General features: G+C 33.3%; 1 protein-coding gene across 11 annotated transcripts in view; it reads left to right on the top strand.

Annotated features, from left to right (window-relative positions):
• LOC145245959 (3',5'-cyclic-AMP phosphodiesterase 4C-like) overlaps positions 1 to 21,405 on the top strand; it is a 1,213,142-nt gene that overhangs the window by 311,175 nt on the left and 880,562 nt on the right. Inside the window, exon 1 of one of the 11 annotated variants that reach the window (XM_080107739.1) lies at positions 6,616 to 6,883. The exons of 8 other annotated variants lie outside the window; for them this stretch is intronic. In XM_080107739.1, the coding sequence (XP_079963865.1) occupies positions 6,870 to 6,883 (14 nt within the window). In that variant the 5' untranslated portion in view covers positions 6,616 to 6,869. Of the gene's footprint in view, positions 1 to 6,615; positions 6,884 to 8,997; positions 9,021 to 21,405 lie in introns of those variants that run through there. 2 more of the 11 variants (XM_080107740.1, XM_080107741.1) reach the window with 2 other exon arrangements.

A 21,405-nucleotide genomic window follows, 5' to 3' on the forward strand; every position in this document is an offset into this window, starting at 1 on the left:
TCGCTTTCATGTTCAATGTAAACAAATTCTTGTTGTGCAGTCTTAAATAATCAAATTCTGTCCAATTTCAACCATCGTTATCAATCATCAATCATCATGCTGGTGTCTACTCAATCACCTAAAAAAAAAACTTGTTATCTTTGACTTGCCGTTAAGCCTTGATTTTTAGTAAAAAAAAAAAAATAAAAAAATAACTGCCATGGGATGTGCTCCGATAAACTTACTGCATTTGTACCTCCTTAACGTAAGTACACCTGATCCATCCGATTACCAGCAAAATCACGCTCTTCGTTTTAGAAGACCCTAAATGCCAGATTTTGTGCTCTAATAGCTTATTTTAGAAGCCCCAATCTTCTTCAGGTAAATCTTTTTGAACTTGAGAATTTTTATGCGAAACTCTGGAACCCATATAGAATTATGAACATGACCTGTTATTTATTCCATGGAGGTAGATTGCTCTTATTCCATCAGCCATTGCCAAATATAAGTGTTAATTAATTATCATGGTATATCAAGTTATTACCACTAGTAGGAAGATTCGACTTTCAATCTCCAGAAGACTGTTACATCAAACAGATTGTTCATAAATGCCATAGTTCTGTGTGGACAATTCTAGTATATTTAGCTGCCAAAGAAGGTTCAATGCAACCAAATCAACTGATGTGGATAGTTGGTATTTGACTGAAAATTTATTCAAAAACCATAACTACTTATTACTATAGAATTTTTTTCTTTTTTTTTTTTTTTTTTTTTTTTTTTTAACCGAAGTATCTAAATTTTTTACTATTGAGTTTTGTGAAATGACTAAAAATGGTGTAGAACGCATAAATTGAATGGAAAAAGTTTATTATTAAGACAGCAAAATACTGCCTTACTTATAAATAGGACACCGGGTACATCTGATATACTTTAGAAATCAAGAGGCTACACATTCAAGATAAAATTTACAAGAAGAAAATCAGTTCACACAAAAGAAAGTCACATTGCACTTTTGGCAATTTGTTTGTGGTTTACTATTGCAAAACTCATAAGTTCATACATCATCGAACAAATAGTACTATTATTTGGATTCTTCAGACTAGTGTCATTTTCACAACGTTTTTCGGTCAATGTAACCTCCAACCTTCTTCAGGTGTATCTTGCTGACCTCTGGAATTTGAATGAAATTTCAAATAATTATCTATTATAAATATTATATACAGTAATAAGTAAACTATATATATATATAGTAATGATAATTAGTAATAAATAGTGAGATATATATATATATATATATATATATATATATATATATATATATCTCACTATTTATTACTAATTATCATTACTATATATATATATATATATATATATATATATATATATATATATATATAGTAATGATAATTAGTAATAAATAGTGATATTCACAAATAGAAATTAAGACTGCCAAAATTCATACTAAAACTGCCTGAAAGGACCTGTGACGCAGTGGTTAAAATACTTGGAAAAATCAATAGTAAAAAGTGATATTCTCTTGAAGGTTGAAGGTTCAATCCTCAGTGTGGGCGATCAAAATATACAATTGCGAATTACTCAGGACCTCTATCCAGTTATGGCTGATGGAATGATGGAATGAGAGCATGCTAACCCTGCGAAGTAAATAAAGGGTTCCGTTCAAAATTCTATCTAAATTCCCGAGTTTGACAGAAACCTTCCCAAATTCGACAAGATACATCTGAAGAAGATTGGAGATTACATCCACCGAAACGTTGTGAAAATGACACTCAAGATGAGAACACTAGTCTGGTTATTCATATTATTTAGATTCTTCAATCTTCTTCTCAAAAATTCAGAAATAGAACAAATAGTATTTTATATCTTATTTTTAAGAGGGTTCCAACAACTTTCAAAAAGAAATTGATGAATATAGATGAATTTTATCCTTTCTTTAGAGTAATTGTGCAGTAAGCAGTATTATTATATATCATAGATTTTAAAAAGAAATCATTTTGTATCCTATTTATGTAACAGTGTTCACACATGTATGCAAATGCATGCGAAATGATGTCACCGGTAGGGAAAAAGAAAAACTATAAAAAGGACGATCACATTAAAGATGTAGATGACGCTCAAGAGCATGTTCGGAATCACATTTAATTCAGGAAAGTATCTGGAAATAAATGTCGTTGTTATAAAACAAAAAAGTGAGTCGAGTTATTACTTGTCTTGTGTTCCTTGCAACCTACTCTGCAACGTTGTATTAATAGTACACTGGGACTTAATGGGTTAAGATTCCTAAAATTCATATTAGAATTGTCCACAAAGATGTATGGCTTAATGGTTAAGCGCATTGGTTAACAGTCAACTCTAAGTGACTGTCTTCTAGAGGTTGAAAGTTCAATTCATGCTACAGTGAATAATAATCAAGAATAAGATAACATAACACTTCTACTCGATCATGGCTGACGGAATGAGAACAATTTACCCCAATGGATAAAGGGTTCAGTTCGAAATTCCAACAACATTCCCAAGTTTGACCAGATTCAACCGAAAGTCAGAGATTACATCGGCCAAAACGTTGTGAAAATAACAAGGCAAATGAGAATAGTAGTCTGAATAATCCAAATATTTTTGAATAATCAAAAAGCTTGTTTTGTGAAAAATAAATAAATCTATGATATGAGGACGCCAATCAGCAGTGATTTTTCTATTCACTCGGCGTTTCTGTTCTGAGATATATTACAGATTGTAAGGTTTCTTAGGAAATATTATTACCTTGAAAAGAAGTTTTTTAAATGGCATTTGCAATATGAGGTCAATTTAAAAAAAATGTTAATCTGGTGGTGTTTTGAAAAAAACTTTTTTAAAAACTAAAATGATGAGCTCAACGGACCCAAATTCTAGCGTAAAATATTCAATTGTTTTTAACGCCACTAACGTATGTAAAGCAAAATAAATTGTTTTTGGACTATTAACATAATTTCCAACGCTACTGATTACGATTACTCATTTATTTTTTATCGCTTATGTTTTAATTCGCGTTTTTGAGACATGGCGTAAACCATACATATATGACGTCACGTCAAAGTTATAATTGAGGAGGTTCAAATGTCAGTTGGTAGAACGTCAGACTGAATATCGATATCCGGTCTGTTAGGTGGCCATTAAAAATGATCAGAATTTTAATAATTCAACTTACTATTTTTCGAAGCTTATAACTACTTGAAAAATGCAATTCAAACCCTAATTTTTTTTTCAATTAAAGGAGCAAAGACCAAATTTTAAAAAAATGACAGGTTTAATAGCAAATTATGCAATATTTGTTTGTTTTTGTTTTTTAAGCAGCTTTCTTTTAAAAAAAATATAAAGAAAATCAACATATTTTGACTTGCTTATATATATATATATATATATATATATATATATAAATGCCAAAAAATCACTTACCTAAAAATACTATTAAATGGGTAGTTCCATTCTTCATTGTTAAGAATTTATCCATATTTATATTTTAAATTCCATGTATATTTTAAATAAAAGGATTTTTTAAAGCGAGGGTCGTATAAAATCGCATTTTCGTAACGTGTTTCGCGTCAAGCTTAAAGAGCTGCTGCTACTAATATGAAATTTATCAAATATGGATTCGTCTAAGTGACATAAATAATGTCTCTTTTTATTGCATGTGTTAACCAAAATTAGTATTTTTCGTCCTCCGTAGTTAAAAAGAAACGCACATTCACTTATAAGTTTTTCCCCTAAAACAAAAAATCCACTTCATCGATTTTTTTTTAAATTCTTTTAATGAAATACACAAGTTTTTGATTGATATATTTTAATACTTCTTTATCGACTGAATTTTTTTTTTTTTTAATATCTAAAAAAAAGAAAACATTGAATGAAATAGAAAATTTTGCCGTCAGCGTCTGGTATTTACTTGACGATATAAGCATAACATGAGCTTTCATTAAAAAAAATTAACGTGGCTTTAAAAAAAAAAAGGTTTTACAGTTTGGACTTTACAGGTAAATTTCCAAAAAACTATTCATTTTTTTTTTTTTTGGTTTGTTTGTTTTAAATTAGAATATTTTCTTTATTGATCTTTTATCTTCAATTTGTGAGATATAAAACTTTGGTACATAAATTTATTATTAAAATTTTAATAGACATTTCAAAATTGGGGGGGGGTGAAAAAAACGTTTTCTAAAATATTATATTCGGTTTATTGGAAAGAGCATAAAATTTCACATTGACCCTGAAAATATCATAAAAATTGAACCATTAGAAAAATTTTGATAGATTTTTAAAGTTTAAAAATTGAAAAATATTTAACTCGTAATATTCAATTGATTTTATTACGTAAAAAATGGCTGTATGAAGGCACTCCGGCATTTTGTAAACACCGTTTTTTTTTTTATAAAAAATAATATTTCTATTATTTTTTAAACAACTTTAAACAACCCACTTTAAAAAGAGAAATTACGAGTTTTTTATATTTTATTCGCAGTTTTCTGTTAGGGGTGTCAAAAATTCCTCCAAATTTCTGATACGCCTACCGGTCTGTATTTGTTGGAAATTTATTTATTATTAATGCAATATTTTCCATAAAGATCTGATATTTCGAAAAGGGACAAATTCTGCAATATACGTTAAAAAAAAAATGTGACTGACATACACACAGACAAAAATCTCTCTCTCTCTCTTTTGTTTAAGCAGAGATATCAGACGTTGCCCGGAATCGAATGATGATCAACAAATAATTCATCCTCCCATGTTTTTATTGTCACCAAAATCAGTGAAATCGACTATTTTCAATCAAATCGATTGATTGCCTGTTCTAGTTGGGAACCCATCGCGGTGCATCAGAAGGAAGCTTTACATACCTCCACACAATGATTTAACCCACAATACATTGTTGTTACATTGCACTGTAGAGAACCTACTGTTTATTTTATAAAAATTCTTTTATATAATGGCTTGAATTAAAGTTTAAAATGCAAAAGTCAAGTATCATAGTTCAATTGTGCTTTAAACATAAACATACATTTCGAACGCGCCCCTGTCATATCAAAGAATCTACTGTTGATTTTATATGCCAAGCCTTTCTACTTTTACGGTAATAAAACTTCTCAAATGCACTTGTGATGTTAGGCTGTATAAGGCGTTAACTTTTAGTCACAATCGCTTGTTCTTTCTTTCATCAGATTTTTTTTTTACTATTGATTATCTATACATATTGAAGACATTCCGATACAATATATATATATATATATATATATATATATATATATATATATATATATATATATATATATATATATATATATGGTATCCCTATCTTTACTATTATATGAAAGCAACTTTGTGTGTGAGAGAAAAAGTGAGTTCCTATGAACTCGGAAACGGATGGACCGATTGTTTTAAAATTTAACACAAAGATGTGTCTGGGAGTGTTCTCATGTCGGTTCTGTATCAGAATACGTCTGATAAGTATCGAAGGTCGATAATTAGAAACATTTGATTAATGAAGTCCAATTTTGATAAAAGTTAACACTTTTATATAACCTAACATCACAAGTGCATTTGCGAAGTTTTGTTACAGTACAAATAGAAAGATACAGCCTATAAAATCAACGGTAAATTCTTTTATAAGACAAGGGCGCGTTCAAAATGAATGTTTCTTTTGAACCATGATACTTGACTTTTATACGTTTAATTAAAGTGATGTAAAAATAATTTCATAAAATCAACAGTTTGTTGTTTGATATGACAGGGGCGCGTTCGAAATGAATGTTTCTATTTTGAACACAATTGACTTTTTCATTTTAAACTTAAATTCAAGCCATTCTATAAAATAATTTTATAAAATCAGCAGTAGGTTCTCTACAGTGCAATGTAGATTACAATGTATTGTGGACTACGTGGAGGCATGTGAAGCTTCCTCCCGGTACACTGCAGGGGGAAGGTCCCTAACTAGAGCAAGCAATCACTTGATTTGAATAAAAGATGGGCGATTTCACCGACTTTGATGACAACAAAAGTATGGGAGGGTGGAATATTTGTTGATCCTCATTCAATCCTGGACAACGACAGGTCTCCCTGCTAATATATATATATATATATATATATATATATATATATATATATATATAACCTGACGTCATATACGATGACGTCATCGCAGATATATATGACGTACATTGTTTCGACCTGGCAACGCCGGATATTTACAGCCAGTATATAAGAGAGAGAAAGAGTGCATATATGACAGATTCGATTTAGAATAAATCCTGGCAGGTGCAAACACACTTATTTGCCAAATTATTAATTACACCTCCTCATATTTGACCTATATGAGAATTCGTTAAATCATTTAATAGATCAATATATCGTTCTATTTTTTCCATATTAAAGGAGAGAAATAGAAAAGAAAAAAAAATGATTATAACCCATCGCGTCCTCCTTTTTTGACTTGCGTCAATTACAATGTTTAACACGCAACAAGTGACTGCCTGTTCCTATTTACAATGCCTCCCCACAGGACAGAGTTAGAAACCAGCTGTTGATCGGCTTCGCTCACTTATAAAGTTGTCCATTTTTTTTTTTTTTTTTTTTTTTTTTTTTTGTGAGGTATTTTCCTGTTTTGTTTCGTTTTTTATTAGTTTTATTTTTATCTTTTTGTTGGCTATGGCAGTGTTGGAAATGAGAGAACAACCGCTTCAACAGATTGGGTTAACCACGAACTGCCGTTAAGTGCAGGCGAGAAAGTCATTAACACTACATGTGTGAATTGTTTTAGTGTCTGAACAAAGCGAGAATCCTTAAAAAGGGAAAATGATGATAATGCAGCAAATTTATCATGGTTGAATATTACCTGTGATTGTTGGAACATGTCTCGACGCCAGTAAGTAAATAATATATTTATGTGCAGATATCGGTTCTCCTGTATTGACGTAGATCTGTATGTTTTCAAAATGTTTATATATATATATATATATATATATATATATATATATATATATATATATATATATATATATATATATATATATATATATTACATGTTTAATTAAGTACCACCAATGAGTTAGCAAACTTGACTGAGAAAATCAATAACATTTTGTTATTATAAAAACTGAAGCCATCAAATTTAATGAAATTATGCAAATAACTATTAACTAATGATGTCTTCGTCTGGGCCTATCAGTGATAGGCCCAAACGAAGACATCACATAGGCCCTATCACTCTCTCTATCGTCATATGTTGCCATCTTGTTATCCCTTCGACTGTAGCTATCTTCGTTTGTTCTTATCCCTCTTTTTATGTTAGCCTGTTTCCTCCCTATCTATATCTATATATATATAAAAGTGAACGTGTCTGTCTGTGTGTCTGTCTGTCTGTGTACATTTCCCTACGCAATAACTCTGTCAATTTTTAGTCTATAGACTCGAAATTTGAAATACCGGGTACTGAGATTTGGGAAAATCGATGTGACGGGTGTCAGCCAGAAATTTGGCTGTTAAGGGGTCAAATTTCAACGATTTGACCTTTAAGAACTCTACCAAACTCCTCCGACAATTTTGGGTCTAGACACTTGAAATTTTAGATATAGGTTCCTTGAACCTGGATCTAACTTAATAAAGTGATTTGAGCCCGAAACTATAAATTTTAAGGGGTCATAATAGGGGTCAAATTAAAAAAAATTTACTCTTTTTTTTTTTTTGCTCAGCATACACCTCCAAACACCCGGGCAACGCCGGGCTGAGATGCTAGTGTATCTATAAAAGTGAATGTGTCTGTGTATTTGTGTGTCTGTCTGTGTGTGTACATTTCCCTACGCAATAATTCTGTCAATTTTAAGTCTACAGACTCGAAATTTGATATACATGGTACTGAGATTTGGGAAAATCTATGTGATCGGTTTTCGGCCAGAAATTTGGCTGTTAAGGGGGCAAAGTTCAACGATTTAACCTTTGAGAACTCTACCAAACTCCTCCGACAATTTTGAGTCTAAACACTTGAAATTTTAGATATAGGTTCCTTGGATATAGATCTAACTTAATAACTTGATTTGAGCCCAAAACAATAAATGTTAAGGGGTCATAATAGCGGTCAAAGTTTTAAAAAATTGCCGACTTTTTTTTCTTTGTTCAACATTCACTTCCAAACACCCGGGCAACGCCGGGATGAAATGCTAGTATCCTATATATCTTTCTCTTTCTATCTCTTTTACTCTATTTCTATCTATTTTCGTATGTTGCTATCTCTCTATCTATATTCATTTGTTCTTCTCTATGTATGGTAATCCATTCTTCTCTATCTTCGTCACTTCCAATCTTAATAACTTCACCTATCTTTGTTTTTCTGACTCTATCCTAGTTTTATTCATATCCAGGTTTCTTTGCTTCTATCTAACTTCGTCTGTTGCTATTGTCTGTTTCTATCATTCTATTTTCCTTTTCCTATCTCTACATCTGTGTTCCTATTTATTTTCGTTTGTTTCGATCTGTCTTCATCCATGGCTAGCTTTCCATCTTATTAGTTTATTTCTATATATTTAACTTTGTTTTCTCTCTCTAGATCTTCGTCTGTTGCTATTGTTCTCTCTCTGAGTTTCTTCTTAACTCTGTTTATCTTAGTCTGTTCATTTTGTTTAAATTTTCCTATCCATTTTAGCCTGTTTCTATTTTCGATCCATCTTCCTCTCTTTCCATCGCTTTACCTTCCTCTTTTCCCTGCCCCCCCCCTCTCTCTCTCTCTCTCTCTCTCTCTCTCTCTCTCTCTCTCTCTCTCTATCTTTTTATCGATCTTGGTTTGTTCATATATTCCTATTATCGTCTTTATTTATTCGTTTTTATTTATTTTTTTTTTTTACTTTGTGGGGCCACCGTCTATCAAGGCTTGACTGCCACTGGAGGATAAAGGTTAAAAATTGCCAGTGGAACTATCACCACTACCCCGAGTGAATTAGAAACAGTTGGTGTAATGGCAGAAGGTTTCTTGAACCTAAGAGGATTTGATTATTCAAGAGAACGGTTCAGTGAGTATTTGTTTACATCACACTTGAAGACGACTATGTTGTCGACTGAGAAGAAGTCGTGCTGTATTATGTTCGATAGATAGCTGTTCTAGGAAGTAAACTTTGGAAGCATCGTTTGCTTTTTGGTAGAGAGAGAGGAGGATGTTCTTTGTTATTGTTGTAGAAAGACAAGTTTCTTCTATGAGCGTTTTATGGAGGGAGCCAGTGATTGGAGCTGCTTCAAGTATTTACCGTGAAGATAACAATGTAGTAGAAACTCCAGCAAAATCCCCTGTGTGTGAAAAAAGGTTCCCCACTAAATTTCAAACTAACTTTTGTCCTCTTTCAAGGCGCTCCATTGCAGTTTTCCCAAATGTGGCAGTAGTATCTTATATCTTTGGACATATTTAATGTTGTACAGTTTTACACATGGAACCTACACGTTGTATGCAGTCTACGTCATAAGGAACATAGAACAAGTAGTAACTCGACTCCTTTGTTTTTGTTTTGTTTTTCTTTTTTGCTTTTTTTTGTAACAACAACATTTATTTCCTCATTCTCCATGCATAACTTCTTGTTTCGACTGTCACGTCACTCACGTCTCTAACGTGATCATGCTCCTTCTCTCCAACCTCTCTCCTTTCTATCGTTTTTTTCCTTACTGTAACATCATTTCGTGCGCAGCTTGCCATACACGCTCTGTTACACATATCCGTCTCTTATGCAGGTAGAGGATTGTGTCCAAAGTTCTGAAGCAGTAAAATATATCCAACTATTTCTTCAGCCACTCTAGCAACAGATTTGATGTAAGTTTTCCATTTCAGGTCTGAAATGAAAGCCAAAAGGAGACTTCCTCAAAGAGAGAGTTATCCGTTTCAACTCGGTCAAAAAAAAAAAAAAAAGATCCGAGCGCTAGTGGTAAAAGGCTTGCTTTAAAACGTGTTAAAAATAACAAGCTACTTTTTCCCTTTGTATCATGTGCTACAAGTTGAATAACAGAGATTCAGAGAGATCTTGATCACCGATGCTCTTCGAAATGTTGCCATAGGTAATTGTCATATGTTTAAATGTCACAAATTTTCTCCATCTGTTATTTGGAAGATCATTCGTGATGATCAAGAGGCCGACTTTTACCTTTGACTTCATATGTTGATATCTTTGACTGTCTATCAATGTTCGAGCATTGCTATCTCTCTATCAATATTAGTCTGTATATATATATATATATATATATATATATATATATATATATATATATATATATGAACAAATGATTAATAAAACATGTTAAAAGACATCTTGAAAAAGAGTTAAAAACATATTTAATTTTAAAAAAGGAAGCACAAGATAAGTGGATAGTCCTTAATCCGCGGAGTTTCGAAGAAATACTCTCCTTCTCATCAGAGGGCAGGAATTAGCAAAATGCGCGATCGGATTTTGCATATAAAAGTATTTAATGAAACTACAAGTAAGTCACAGATCTTACTTGGTTAAAAAAAAAAAAAGGGTGAGGTAAGGGGAATAGGAGGTAAAAGAAAAATGATAAAAAGATTTCACATGAATGGATAGTCCGGTGAAGGGTAAAAAATCCAAGAATGGTAAAAACCAAAACGGTCGAATTAAAAATTTCCAATCCAATGGGTAAATTCCATATATATATATATATATATATATATATATATATATATATATATATATATATATATATATATATATATATATATATATATTCAGTCTCTCTATTGATATCTATGGTTATCTATCATTGTTACAAATCTTTTTACTATCTTTGTTTCTATGTAGTTATCTCCATTTTATTCCAATTTTTGTTCTATTCCTATCTCACTATCTCTGCCTGCTCTTATTTCTCAATTTTCCTCTTTCAATCTCACCATTAGTCTTTTATATTTCTGTCTTCGTTTGTTAACGCTATTTATGTCTGCTGCTCTCTGCCCCTTTCTCTCTCTCTCTCTCTCTCTCTCTCTCTCTATATATATATATATATATATATATATATATATATATATATATATATATATATATGAGAGAGAGAGAGCGAGGAACAAACCGAATTATGTGTTCATCAACGTTTCGTCTTTATTTTAAGACTTCCTCTGGATGAAATAAAGATGAAACGTTGATACACACATAACTCGGGTTGTTCCCTTTTATTTCTCCATTTCGTCGGAATACTATTTCCATTATTCTCATCATCTCCTTTTCTTACTCTCTATCCATTTATCTTAGTTTGATCACATCTCTCTAACATCTGTTCTCTCCATCTCTGTCTTTTTCTCTCTTTATTTATCTTCAACTCTTGCTATAGCTGCCTATGTCTGTTTCTATATCTACCCCTCTATTCGTTTGTGTCTGTCTTTGCTTGTTTCTATTTGTCTTTATTCATCCACCCTTGTCCCTGTCTATCTAATTTCGTCTGATGTTATCTATCTATCTATCTATCTATCTATCTATCTTCGTCTATTGTTATCTCTCTTTTTTTTCTTCAGTATCATTATTATCGTCCGTTTCTGCATATCTCTCTCTCTCTCTCTCTCTCTCTCTCTCTCTCTCTCTCTCTCTCTCTCTCTCTCTCTCTCTCTTTGTCTGTTTCCATCTGTCTAATCTTTGTATCTCAGCTCTATTCCAAAATTCATAATAATTGGTTAATTAGTTTAAGAATCAATCTTGTACCTAATTCTATACACAAACATAACTTTATATAAATAGAAATTAGTGCGTAAAACTACCCAACTTGGAGATACTAAACACTTCAACATTGAATTTATGTTAACCTTTATCCTTGAGTGACTTTGGGTTTTGGGCTTTGGGGAGTGATGATTCCTTTGTAAAAGAAAAAAAAAGGGGATGAGGGATAAATAATAGTTTCAACTCCTCTCCCAAAATCGCTATATAAGTTGCTTTATTTGTTTAGTTTTATAGAAGGGGGGGGGGTATTTAAAAAATTAAAAAATATTACTTAATTACTTTGGTAAGCTTCCAAAGTTTCCAATCTTTCAATACATGAGAGTTTACTAAGAATTTTAAGGCCAGTTTAAATGCTTCCAAATTCCTTTCAATTTTTTAATGATCAAGTAATTTTTCTTTTTTTTTCCCAACTATGACTAAAAGATTGAAGTGATTGACTTGTTTACGAATGAATTGAAGTGCATTATGGTGAATTTAATTTCGTCCCACCCCGCCAATCAGAAAAGGCTGAATTGTCGGAAAACTCTAAACTTGTGTCTTATACACTTGATTTAAATTTCATTAAAATCGAATATATATATCTCAAGTTTTAGGGGTTCCTTACCCCATGGGTCACTAAAATATGGGAGAATGTAGATATTCAGCACATAAAGAGTAATGTAGAGATTTGGGACTACTTCCATTGTTTTCCCTGGAGAATTTTACATAAGAATATACTTTAGATTTTATGTAGATTATTTAACCTTTCTTTCTATAAGAAAGACACAAACCTACATTTATATACATACATATAAAGATTTATTTTTTTAAATCACCCTACTCGTTCAAATAACTAATTATTAAAGGGATATGTTTTTATATTTATATTTAATAAGTTTCTTATTAAATGTATACACAAAATTGTTGCTTTTTTGTTTCATTTTACTTCAATCGAAGGTTTCAGAAATCAAGGAGCTTTTTTTTCTTTTTTTCTTTTTTTCAGGCTAACACGTGACCTTTGTATGAGATATACAGATATTTGAATGTTCCATTAAATTCCACTTTATCTCTCAAATTTTGAGTTAGTAAAGAAGATAAGAACCTTAACTTTCCTCTCATTAACTGACCAGTTAACTATAGTAGACATTTATTATTTTCTCTTGGTCTTACTGGATTCCAAGACAAGAATTGGCCTAGTCTGGTGGAGTATCCAGTTAAATAATGTTACTATAGGCAACATCGCTTGGAAAAGGTATACCATTCCTCGTATGGGGTAACCATATCACAGGGATCTTATTTTAAATGTTTGGCCAAGGTTTACTCGTAGAGAGAAGTATCCTTATGCCAGATTTTCTAGACAAATCCCTGTACAGAGAGAGCTTAGACACTCGAGGATAGTGTCTAGTAGGCATTTAAGTTCTTTCCAAGTTGGCATTCGAGTTGCTTATATCCATGAAATTAAGTTAATTACAAATATTAAATATTAACTAATCATTTTTTTAAACTTGCATTTTAAAATCATTATATCAATTTGATACTCTGTTACCTCTGGTTATTATCGATGTTCATTCTACACGTATGTTAAGTTTCGGACTTTTTTAGATAAGGATTTATAATTTGGATTATTTGGACTACTTTTCTCATCTTGATTGTTATTTTCATAATATTTCGGCCAATATGATCTCTGACATCCTTCAAACTTGAAAATCTTTGTCAAACTTGTAACCTGTACAAAATTTCAAACTGAATCCTTTATTTTATCCAATAGGAGATATCGTTCTGGTTCTGTCAACGATGACCTGGTATACATGTTGATTATTATATTATTTTTTAGTTATTATAGTAAGTAAGGATTAGAACCTTCAACCTCTAGAAGATTGTCACTTCGAACTGATTGTACCTAACACCTTTATCCGTTACACTATAGATCCATGTTCAGTTCAAAATTCCATATATGTTTGTGGTAGCAACATTTTTATGTGCTATTTTTCTTTGTTGTAAATAAACAGGTGTACCACTGGAGTGATAGGTCTGTCAGCCAATCAAAGACCCTGGCGTAAGAACACAAGAATCGTCAGATTACTTCTTGTATTGCCCATGCAATTTTGGTTTCCAGTGAGAGCTAAAACACTGTCTAAATGACATATTTTGTTGGTTTCCACAAATTGCCAACGATATGGAAATCTTCTAAATTACATAGCACTTTTTACAAAGATTGACTCGTAGCTGTTTTCAGCATAAAAGATTCACAAATTTGAAAAGATAAATCTGAAAAAGATTAAAGGTTACATCGGCTGAAATGTTGTGAAAATAACAAATAAAATAAGAGTAATAGCTGAATAATCCCCAAAATACCGAACGTTGTATAGATTAGAAAAAAAAAAGAAATATGTTTAAAATAAAATGTTCATTGCGCTGTTTTTTATCCGCCCCCCCCCCCTTCGCGACAAAGGAGGGATTGGATTTAGTAATTCACTTCCATTCGTTTGTTTGCACTTTTCTCAATAACCACGCCTTGGACTTTTTGGAAATTTTGCACAAACATTGAAAGTGAAAGTAAATTTTTGCCAGCATGGATTTTCATGGTGAAAGAGACCCCCACATGTTCGGCTTGTTTTTTTTTTATTTAGGTGCATCATATATTTACGTCCTCTGCAAGAGGTTAGACACAATTTTAAGTGTAGATTTGGAAAAATAAAAAAGCACACTAGGAGACGTGCACTTTGATCTACAAAAAATGTGTGAACAACCTAATCAGCATTCTTAGGTAGTAGTACCTAAGGCGTTTCACAATATACTGACTCGTTTTCAAAGAGAAAGTAAAGCCTGTGATGATGGACTGTAAAAGCTAATCTTAGAATAGATTGTTGTGTTTCTATTGTTTGCCAGGAAGAGTAACTTGATGGTCGATGCCACGGCGACATTCATTGAATAGCTATTACATCCTGGGCACGGCACCCAGCTCCTTTACTGTTATACACGATAAAACGAAGGGTGCATCCTCTTTAAATTAAAAGGTTAATAGGACGTCAGCTATGTCTGCTGGTGGGTCTTTTCTTCAAGTTCTCGGCGTTATTCGTGGCAGAACTACTGCGCTAGAACTGAACACTTGTATAAAATAAGCAACAAACACATTTTCGTATAAAAATAGAAATTTATTTAAACATTTAAGAAGAAGCATTTTCTTAGAACTCTAGCATTGAGCTGAGCTATGGTCTGACCCGCCACAAACAGCATCCAAAATCCAACTAAATCACAATTCTTCCCTCGTCCAAAAACATGAGAAAGATAGAAATAGGAGAAGAGAGAGACAGAAAGATACTATAAAATATATATTTTGTTATTAAATTACAAAGATTGTTTTGAATTTAAACCTTGTCAAAAGCTTGTGTCATCACTTTTTTGTCAACGAACTGTCAGTTTACGTGAAGGTTTATATTCGTCATGGTTTACTAACACTTTTCTGCAACTTGTCTCTTCAAAAGGACAAGACAGGTCAGATATAAGACTTTTAAAGAATAACGAAAGGTTTCTTTATCACTGTGCCATGTTGTTAAGAGCGACTCTTATTGTTTGTATCCATGAAAACAGTCATCACATATAAGGAAAACAAAACCTTTTCATGAACAAAGAACGATAAGTATTCATTTATTTAATTAGTCAGAGAAAGTTGGACAGTGTCTGGGTGAAGAAAGTAATAGTTTATGGCCTGTCGCTTTTTATTGGTGGAATAGTTCTTCAATGAAGACAGCTTCACTCAACATCAATCAACTACGTGGGCAGAGGAAAGGAGATGATCTTTCTTCATTGTTTTCATAAAACACTTTGCCTGCTATCCGTGATTTCTGAAGTTGTCCTTCAGTGTCCTGGATTAAATTAATACATTGTGAAAACTCATTGGTTTTCATTCAATATAATTGTCTCACAGAGGCAGCTCTCCACTCTTGGAGAAAATAAATGTTAGTATTTATGACGACCACAGACTCTAGGACTGGGCAGAAGTATACGTCAGCTCGACTGCATCAGAGTGTGGTAGCATCCACATCAATATTGTAATTAAACAAATCTTTGACAAGAAGTCATAATAGAAGACAAAATATTGTTCTGTTCTGCTAGATTCTAAGTTTTATCAACTCTGGCCAAGATCAAAGTTTAGTATCTGCTCTTCAGATGCTACACTTCAATTTCTAGTTCTCTCTCTGTGGAGGAGAAATCCTTCACGACTGAGACAATTTTTATTTTTGTTCCTTTTCTCCGCATTAAAAAACGACCCTGGTATCTAACTCTGTCCCATGGGGAGGCATTATAAATAGGAACTTTTATTAAGCAAATACATGCTTCCTCCAGTCACATTCTGAAAAACGAATATATGTTACAATGACCCTTAGAAAGTAATGCCTAGGAAAATGACCTAATGGCCTAACACAACAGATACTGCACTACCTTTCAAAGGAGGAAATAATGCTTATGAAGATGAAGCATGGCAACAACACACCAGATATTACACGAAAAAAATAGGAGGAAGTAATTCCTGGGAGGATGATATCATGATATATACTACACGACCCTTCCCTCCCTCCAAAAGAGAAGATAATGCCTGGGACGATGGTCTCCTGACAACAGAACAGATATTACACCAGCCCCTCTCAAGAAAAGGAGGTAATGCATAGGAGGCTGATATTATGACAGCAAACAGATTGTACCCACCCGCCTTCACTGAATTGAGCTTTAAAAGATAGTACACTAGTACATTATAGAAGTAGTAGTATAGTTTCTTTTAGACAAATAGATACTATATATCCCTTAGCCGTCGGGTTGCCATCAGTCAGAGTGCATACACTCATATCTTTTATGAATTCAAGTTGGGTTTCTTCAGTCTACCATGTTCCCTAATGCCTGAGGTATCCCCACATGTTATGGAGTTGATGCAGGAGGTAGCACACTGTATACATCCGAACTACAGAAGACCATTGTCTTATTTTCACTTTGTATCTTCCTTTTTTCCTAATCTTTTTTTTTTTTTTTTTTTACATAGGCATCACCACTTATCAAGGCCAAGAGGCCACTCGAGGATAAGTAGAAATTGGACAATATAGTAATCATTAGTAAATGGAAATTCGGTAAATTTGTTAACAAGTGTAATGGCTAATCAAGAACTTGTTTACGTTAGACTTGAAAACAATCATATTGTAGACAGCTGGAAAGCAGGAAAACGGAAGACAATTCCACAGGCGTGCAGTTCTAAGAAAGAAGCTTTGTTCATGGAATCTATGCTTAGGTTTAGGCACAGATAAAGAGTGGGGGGAATTATTAATAGTGTTTTCAGCTAAACGAGTGTTTTTTTGTGAAAATTTGGTGAGGGGGGACCATAGACTGAAGCTCAGTGGAACACTTTCCATGAAAATAACGATACAGCAGAGACAAACTTGCAACATCTCTTCTGTGAGAAAGAGGTTGCAGGGAAGAGAAAAGGGCATCTCCTATGAGGCTACAAAGTGTATTTTGAACTCTATCAAGGCAGGACAAGTTCTTTCTAGCAGCTCCTGCCGAGATGTGGCAGCAGTATTCCATCCTTGTACGTACCTGGCTCTTATATAGATAGAGAATTGCATCAGCAGTAAGATATCTACTGGATCGACAGAAGGATCCCAACCATTTTTCCGGCGGCCTTGGCAACAGATTTGATGTACGAGTTCCATTTAAGATCAGGAGTAAAGGTCAAGCCCAGAAGCTTGTCAAAACTTGAGACCTCCTCAAGACGAGAGCCATTCATTTCAATTGATGCCAGATGTGGATCAGAACGTTGATGATGTAAAGAGAAAAGCTTGGTTTTAGATGCATTAAAAGTAACCAGCCACTCCTTTCCCCATTGTACCACATGCTCAAGATCAGAGGAGAGAGAATTGGAGAGAACTTGGTCGTTTACTGTCTTAGATGTGCTACCATAAATGGTAGTGTCATCAGCATAAATGTCTACAAATGATGTAAGGATGTGATTTGGAAGCTCATTAATGTAGATCAGGAAAATAGTTGGGCCCAGGATGGACCCCTGAGGGACTCCAGCATTAATACTGTGAGATTCTGATTTCTGCCCATCAACCACTACTTTTATGAACCTATCAGAGAGAAATGATTTAATAATTGAGAAGACATTTCCAGCTATACCATAGCTAGAGATCTTGTGAAGTAAACCTTTATGCAATATCCTATCAAAGGCCTTTGATATGTCAAGAGCCCTAGAAAGGTTGCCTCCGTCCAGAAATTCGCTAATCCTATGAGATATAACTGTAAACACATCTGCTGTAGATCTAGAAGAATGGAAACCATATTGTGTGTCACTAAGGAGGTTATTTTTGCTGAGATGGTTGATTACTTCTGTATTTAACACAGATTCCAGCAACTTAGTCATGATGCACAGGAGACTTATTGGCCTGTACTGAGAAGGGAATTAGCGATCACCTGAATTCTTAAATACAGGGCATACTGATGAGATTTTTCAGGGTGATGGGAAGCAATTCTCCTTAAGACATCTTATCTCATCATCATCATCACACAGTTTAGTGTGTTGTGAGTGTCCTGAACTTTGGGGTGAGCAACATCAGGTAGTGTTTCAAGCCTGCTCTGCATGTTGTCCAATCCAAAGGGTTGACATCAGTCAGAGTGCATACACTCGTATCTCTTATGAATTCAAGTCAGGTCTTCCTTAGTCTCCCATTTATGCCTAATGCCAGCAATATGACAGTGTGTTATAGAGTGGATGTAGAAGTTGCACAATGTATACGTCTGATGATATATCTGATTTTGTATAGAAAACAATGCATACAACAATAAGCATATCTAAAAAAATATCTGATTTCGTATAGAAAACAATGCATGAGAGAAACCTTGTCTGTGTGTCATTTACAATACTACTCTGTTATATCTACTCTACTTTTGAATTCATTTACTAAATTTATTACAAACTGACAAATTTGGTATGTCCTTCATATATATATATATATATATATATATATATATATATATATATATATATATATATATATATATATATATATATATATATATAAATCACATCGATAAATACTACAAATAGATTTAAAAACTGGTTTTTAAATGTATCATGTTTAAAGTAATTTTGGGAATGGCCACCACTAATCAACACCTCACACTTGCTCTTTATGCAAATGGTTGATATAAATTATGTTGCATGTAGTTAAACCCTTTTTTATACACTCAAACTAGGTTTTCTACCATGCTTTCTAATGCTTTGGATATCCGGACGTATTATGAAGTTAATGCAAGAAGTGACATGCTATATATGACCAAACCATATGATGCGCTGAACATATAAGGCATCCCAAAGTTCCAACAATAATAAGCATGGATGATGAAGCATGGTTGAAGAGATCCTTTCTTCCAGTGTGCAGATGCACATCCACCTGGTGATGTCATGGTCATTAAGCCAAAAGGCATTGTAGATCAGAAATATTTGGATTTCAAGTCTCACCGTCTTGCAAGATATGCAGTTCAATGGATAAAAAAAGAAGAGCTGAGAATAAAAAAAAAAATGGAGCAGGTTGGCAATGGACATTACCAATTTTCTGGTGCTTACCGATTGTGGTGCCTTTTATTTATAATACGGAAGCCATTGTGAAAGTAGGACGACCAATGTCATTCATCAGCTGATGACAGTTTTTTTGTTTTGTTTTTTTAACGAAGCCAGCTGACATTCACTGATAATGATACTGCATTCATTTGCAGGCAATTCAAGCAATCTGCAAATATCTGGGGCATGAATTTGAGATTCTGGTGCATTTACATTCTGTCCAGGAATGGCACTATGGAACACAGTCACAAAAGCATCAGAACAATTACAGCTACAAAGAATTGCTCAGTGTTGGCAGTTGTCTACTGGCATAACATCATGATGAAGGACAACCCTCTCATCTTTTACGGTGCCAACTGACAGGTTAGAGGTATTGACATTATGCCCCTGTATGAATCACAAATAATTAACAGGGTGTACAAGAGGATGTTACCTGGGTTAAGACCTCATACAGTAGATGCACAATTAGCTTCAGAACTGGGTGCATAACCAAGGTGGTCAGTTAGCAATGAGTGCAAGTCAATGTCAAAGATTTGCACCCTTTTGTAGGATCACTCCCTCAAATGATGATCATACAGAAAATAGTAAGCGGTCAATTTGATTCAGATTGGGTTCACCGATCTTTCCATTATTGGTAGTTTGCCTGCAGATTCCGACATGCTCAATGAGAACTCGTCTAAGAAGAAATTCAAACAGTCCCCTTTCAGAGGAACATCTGAAACAAAAGGTGTCACTTATAATATCATTTTTGTGATCAGAAGATCAAGTGGGAGTGTGGCAAACATGATTATCTTGAACTCAGATTAAACAGTAGAAGTTATCTCAACTTACCTCATTCTTTGCATAAAAGGGTTCATTTTTGCTTAGCGTTTAGTTTGAAAGTTAAGAAAATGTTCAAGTCAAAGGATACTAGCAAGGATCTGATTCACGACCTCTGAGAAACAGAACGGCTGGTTATTGCACTAAAACTTGACCTTAAACAGAACAAAAGTGAACCAATGAATTATCTGTATTTGCAAGTAACTGGAATTATTTAATGCCTGAAATCTGCTGATTTCAAGGAGTTGAAGAAAGAATGGAAAAAATGCCATAGAATACCGGCTTTATTAGACATTACAGCACTACTGTAGCAAGGCAGCTATCTTTCACTCATCACAGTTTTTTAACCCTTAGGCTATGCTGGCTGCTAATTTTTTAACTCCTGGTTTTCTATTACAATCGACTGCAACAATGGTGTCTTCAAGGACTATGGAATTCTTCTTTTCCCTAACTGCATTAATCAATGAATGAGACCCATGCTTGAAACCCATGTTTGAATGTTTGTATTGTTTTTTGATAAAAAAATATTTTTCAAAGATCCTAGACTTGATTTTATGTGATGTAAAAAATAAATTCACACCCATCATAGGCAATGTGTGTAAAAATACCATCGTAGCCCAAGGGTTAAGAGTGTTATTAAAGGGAGATAATCCAGGAAGTTTATTATAATAATTATTAAAGTTTATTCTTAATGAAATTATAATTGAACTTACTAATGTAATATCTGATTTAGTTATTAACTTTAATTTATGAGGCTTTTAAAAGTTTATCTGTATACACCAAGAAGTGTTTTCATACCATATGGGTATGTCTTGTTAGCAAAAGAATAGGAACATCTATATCGATTAGTGAATGTAGTCTGTTTTTGTTTTGTTTTTTACAATTATTCAGTAAACATGTGTATGATGTCTGTTTTTACATGGTAGTCATTCTGTTTAGTAGTGTTTCACGTGCTGTGATGAGGACATGTGAATGAAACGATGGATCACGTGATAACTTTCTTTAGTGCTAATCTTTTTCCTCTCACTCATTGTTTGTGTGTCTGTGTGTGTCGATCACCATGAAAACTTATTCATTGCACCCTACAACCTATTGGCTTGACCGTCGGGTTTTACCGTTAAATTTGTACTTTGTGCGCATGCACTATTTAAAACAAGGACAGGCAGCAAATCTCCATTATTGTAGGATTATGGACTCTTTAAAGAAATAAAAACAATCATTCTTGCAAATAGATTGCAATATTGTATATTATCATGTAAAAATTGAAGCAAACTTAATGGATACACTAATTAAACT

The sequence above is a fragment of the Euprymna scolopes genome, chromosome 23 (assembly GCF_053919585.1).
Source record: "Euprymna scolopes isolate OS-2025 chromosome 23, ASM5391958v1, whole genome shotgun sequence".
Lineage (NCBI taxonomy): Eukaryota > Metazoa > Mollusca > Cephalopoda > Sepiida > Sepiolidae > Euprymna > Euprymna scolopes.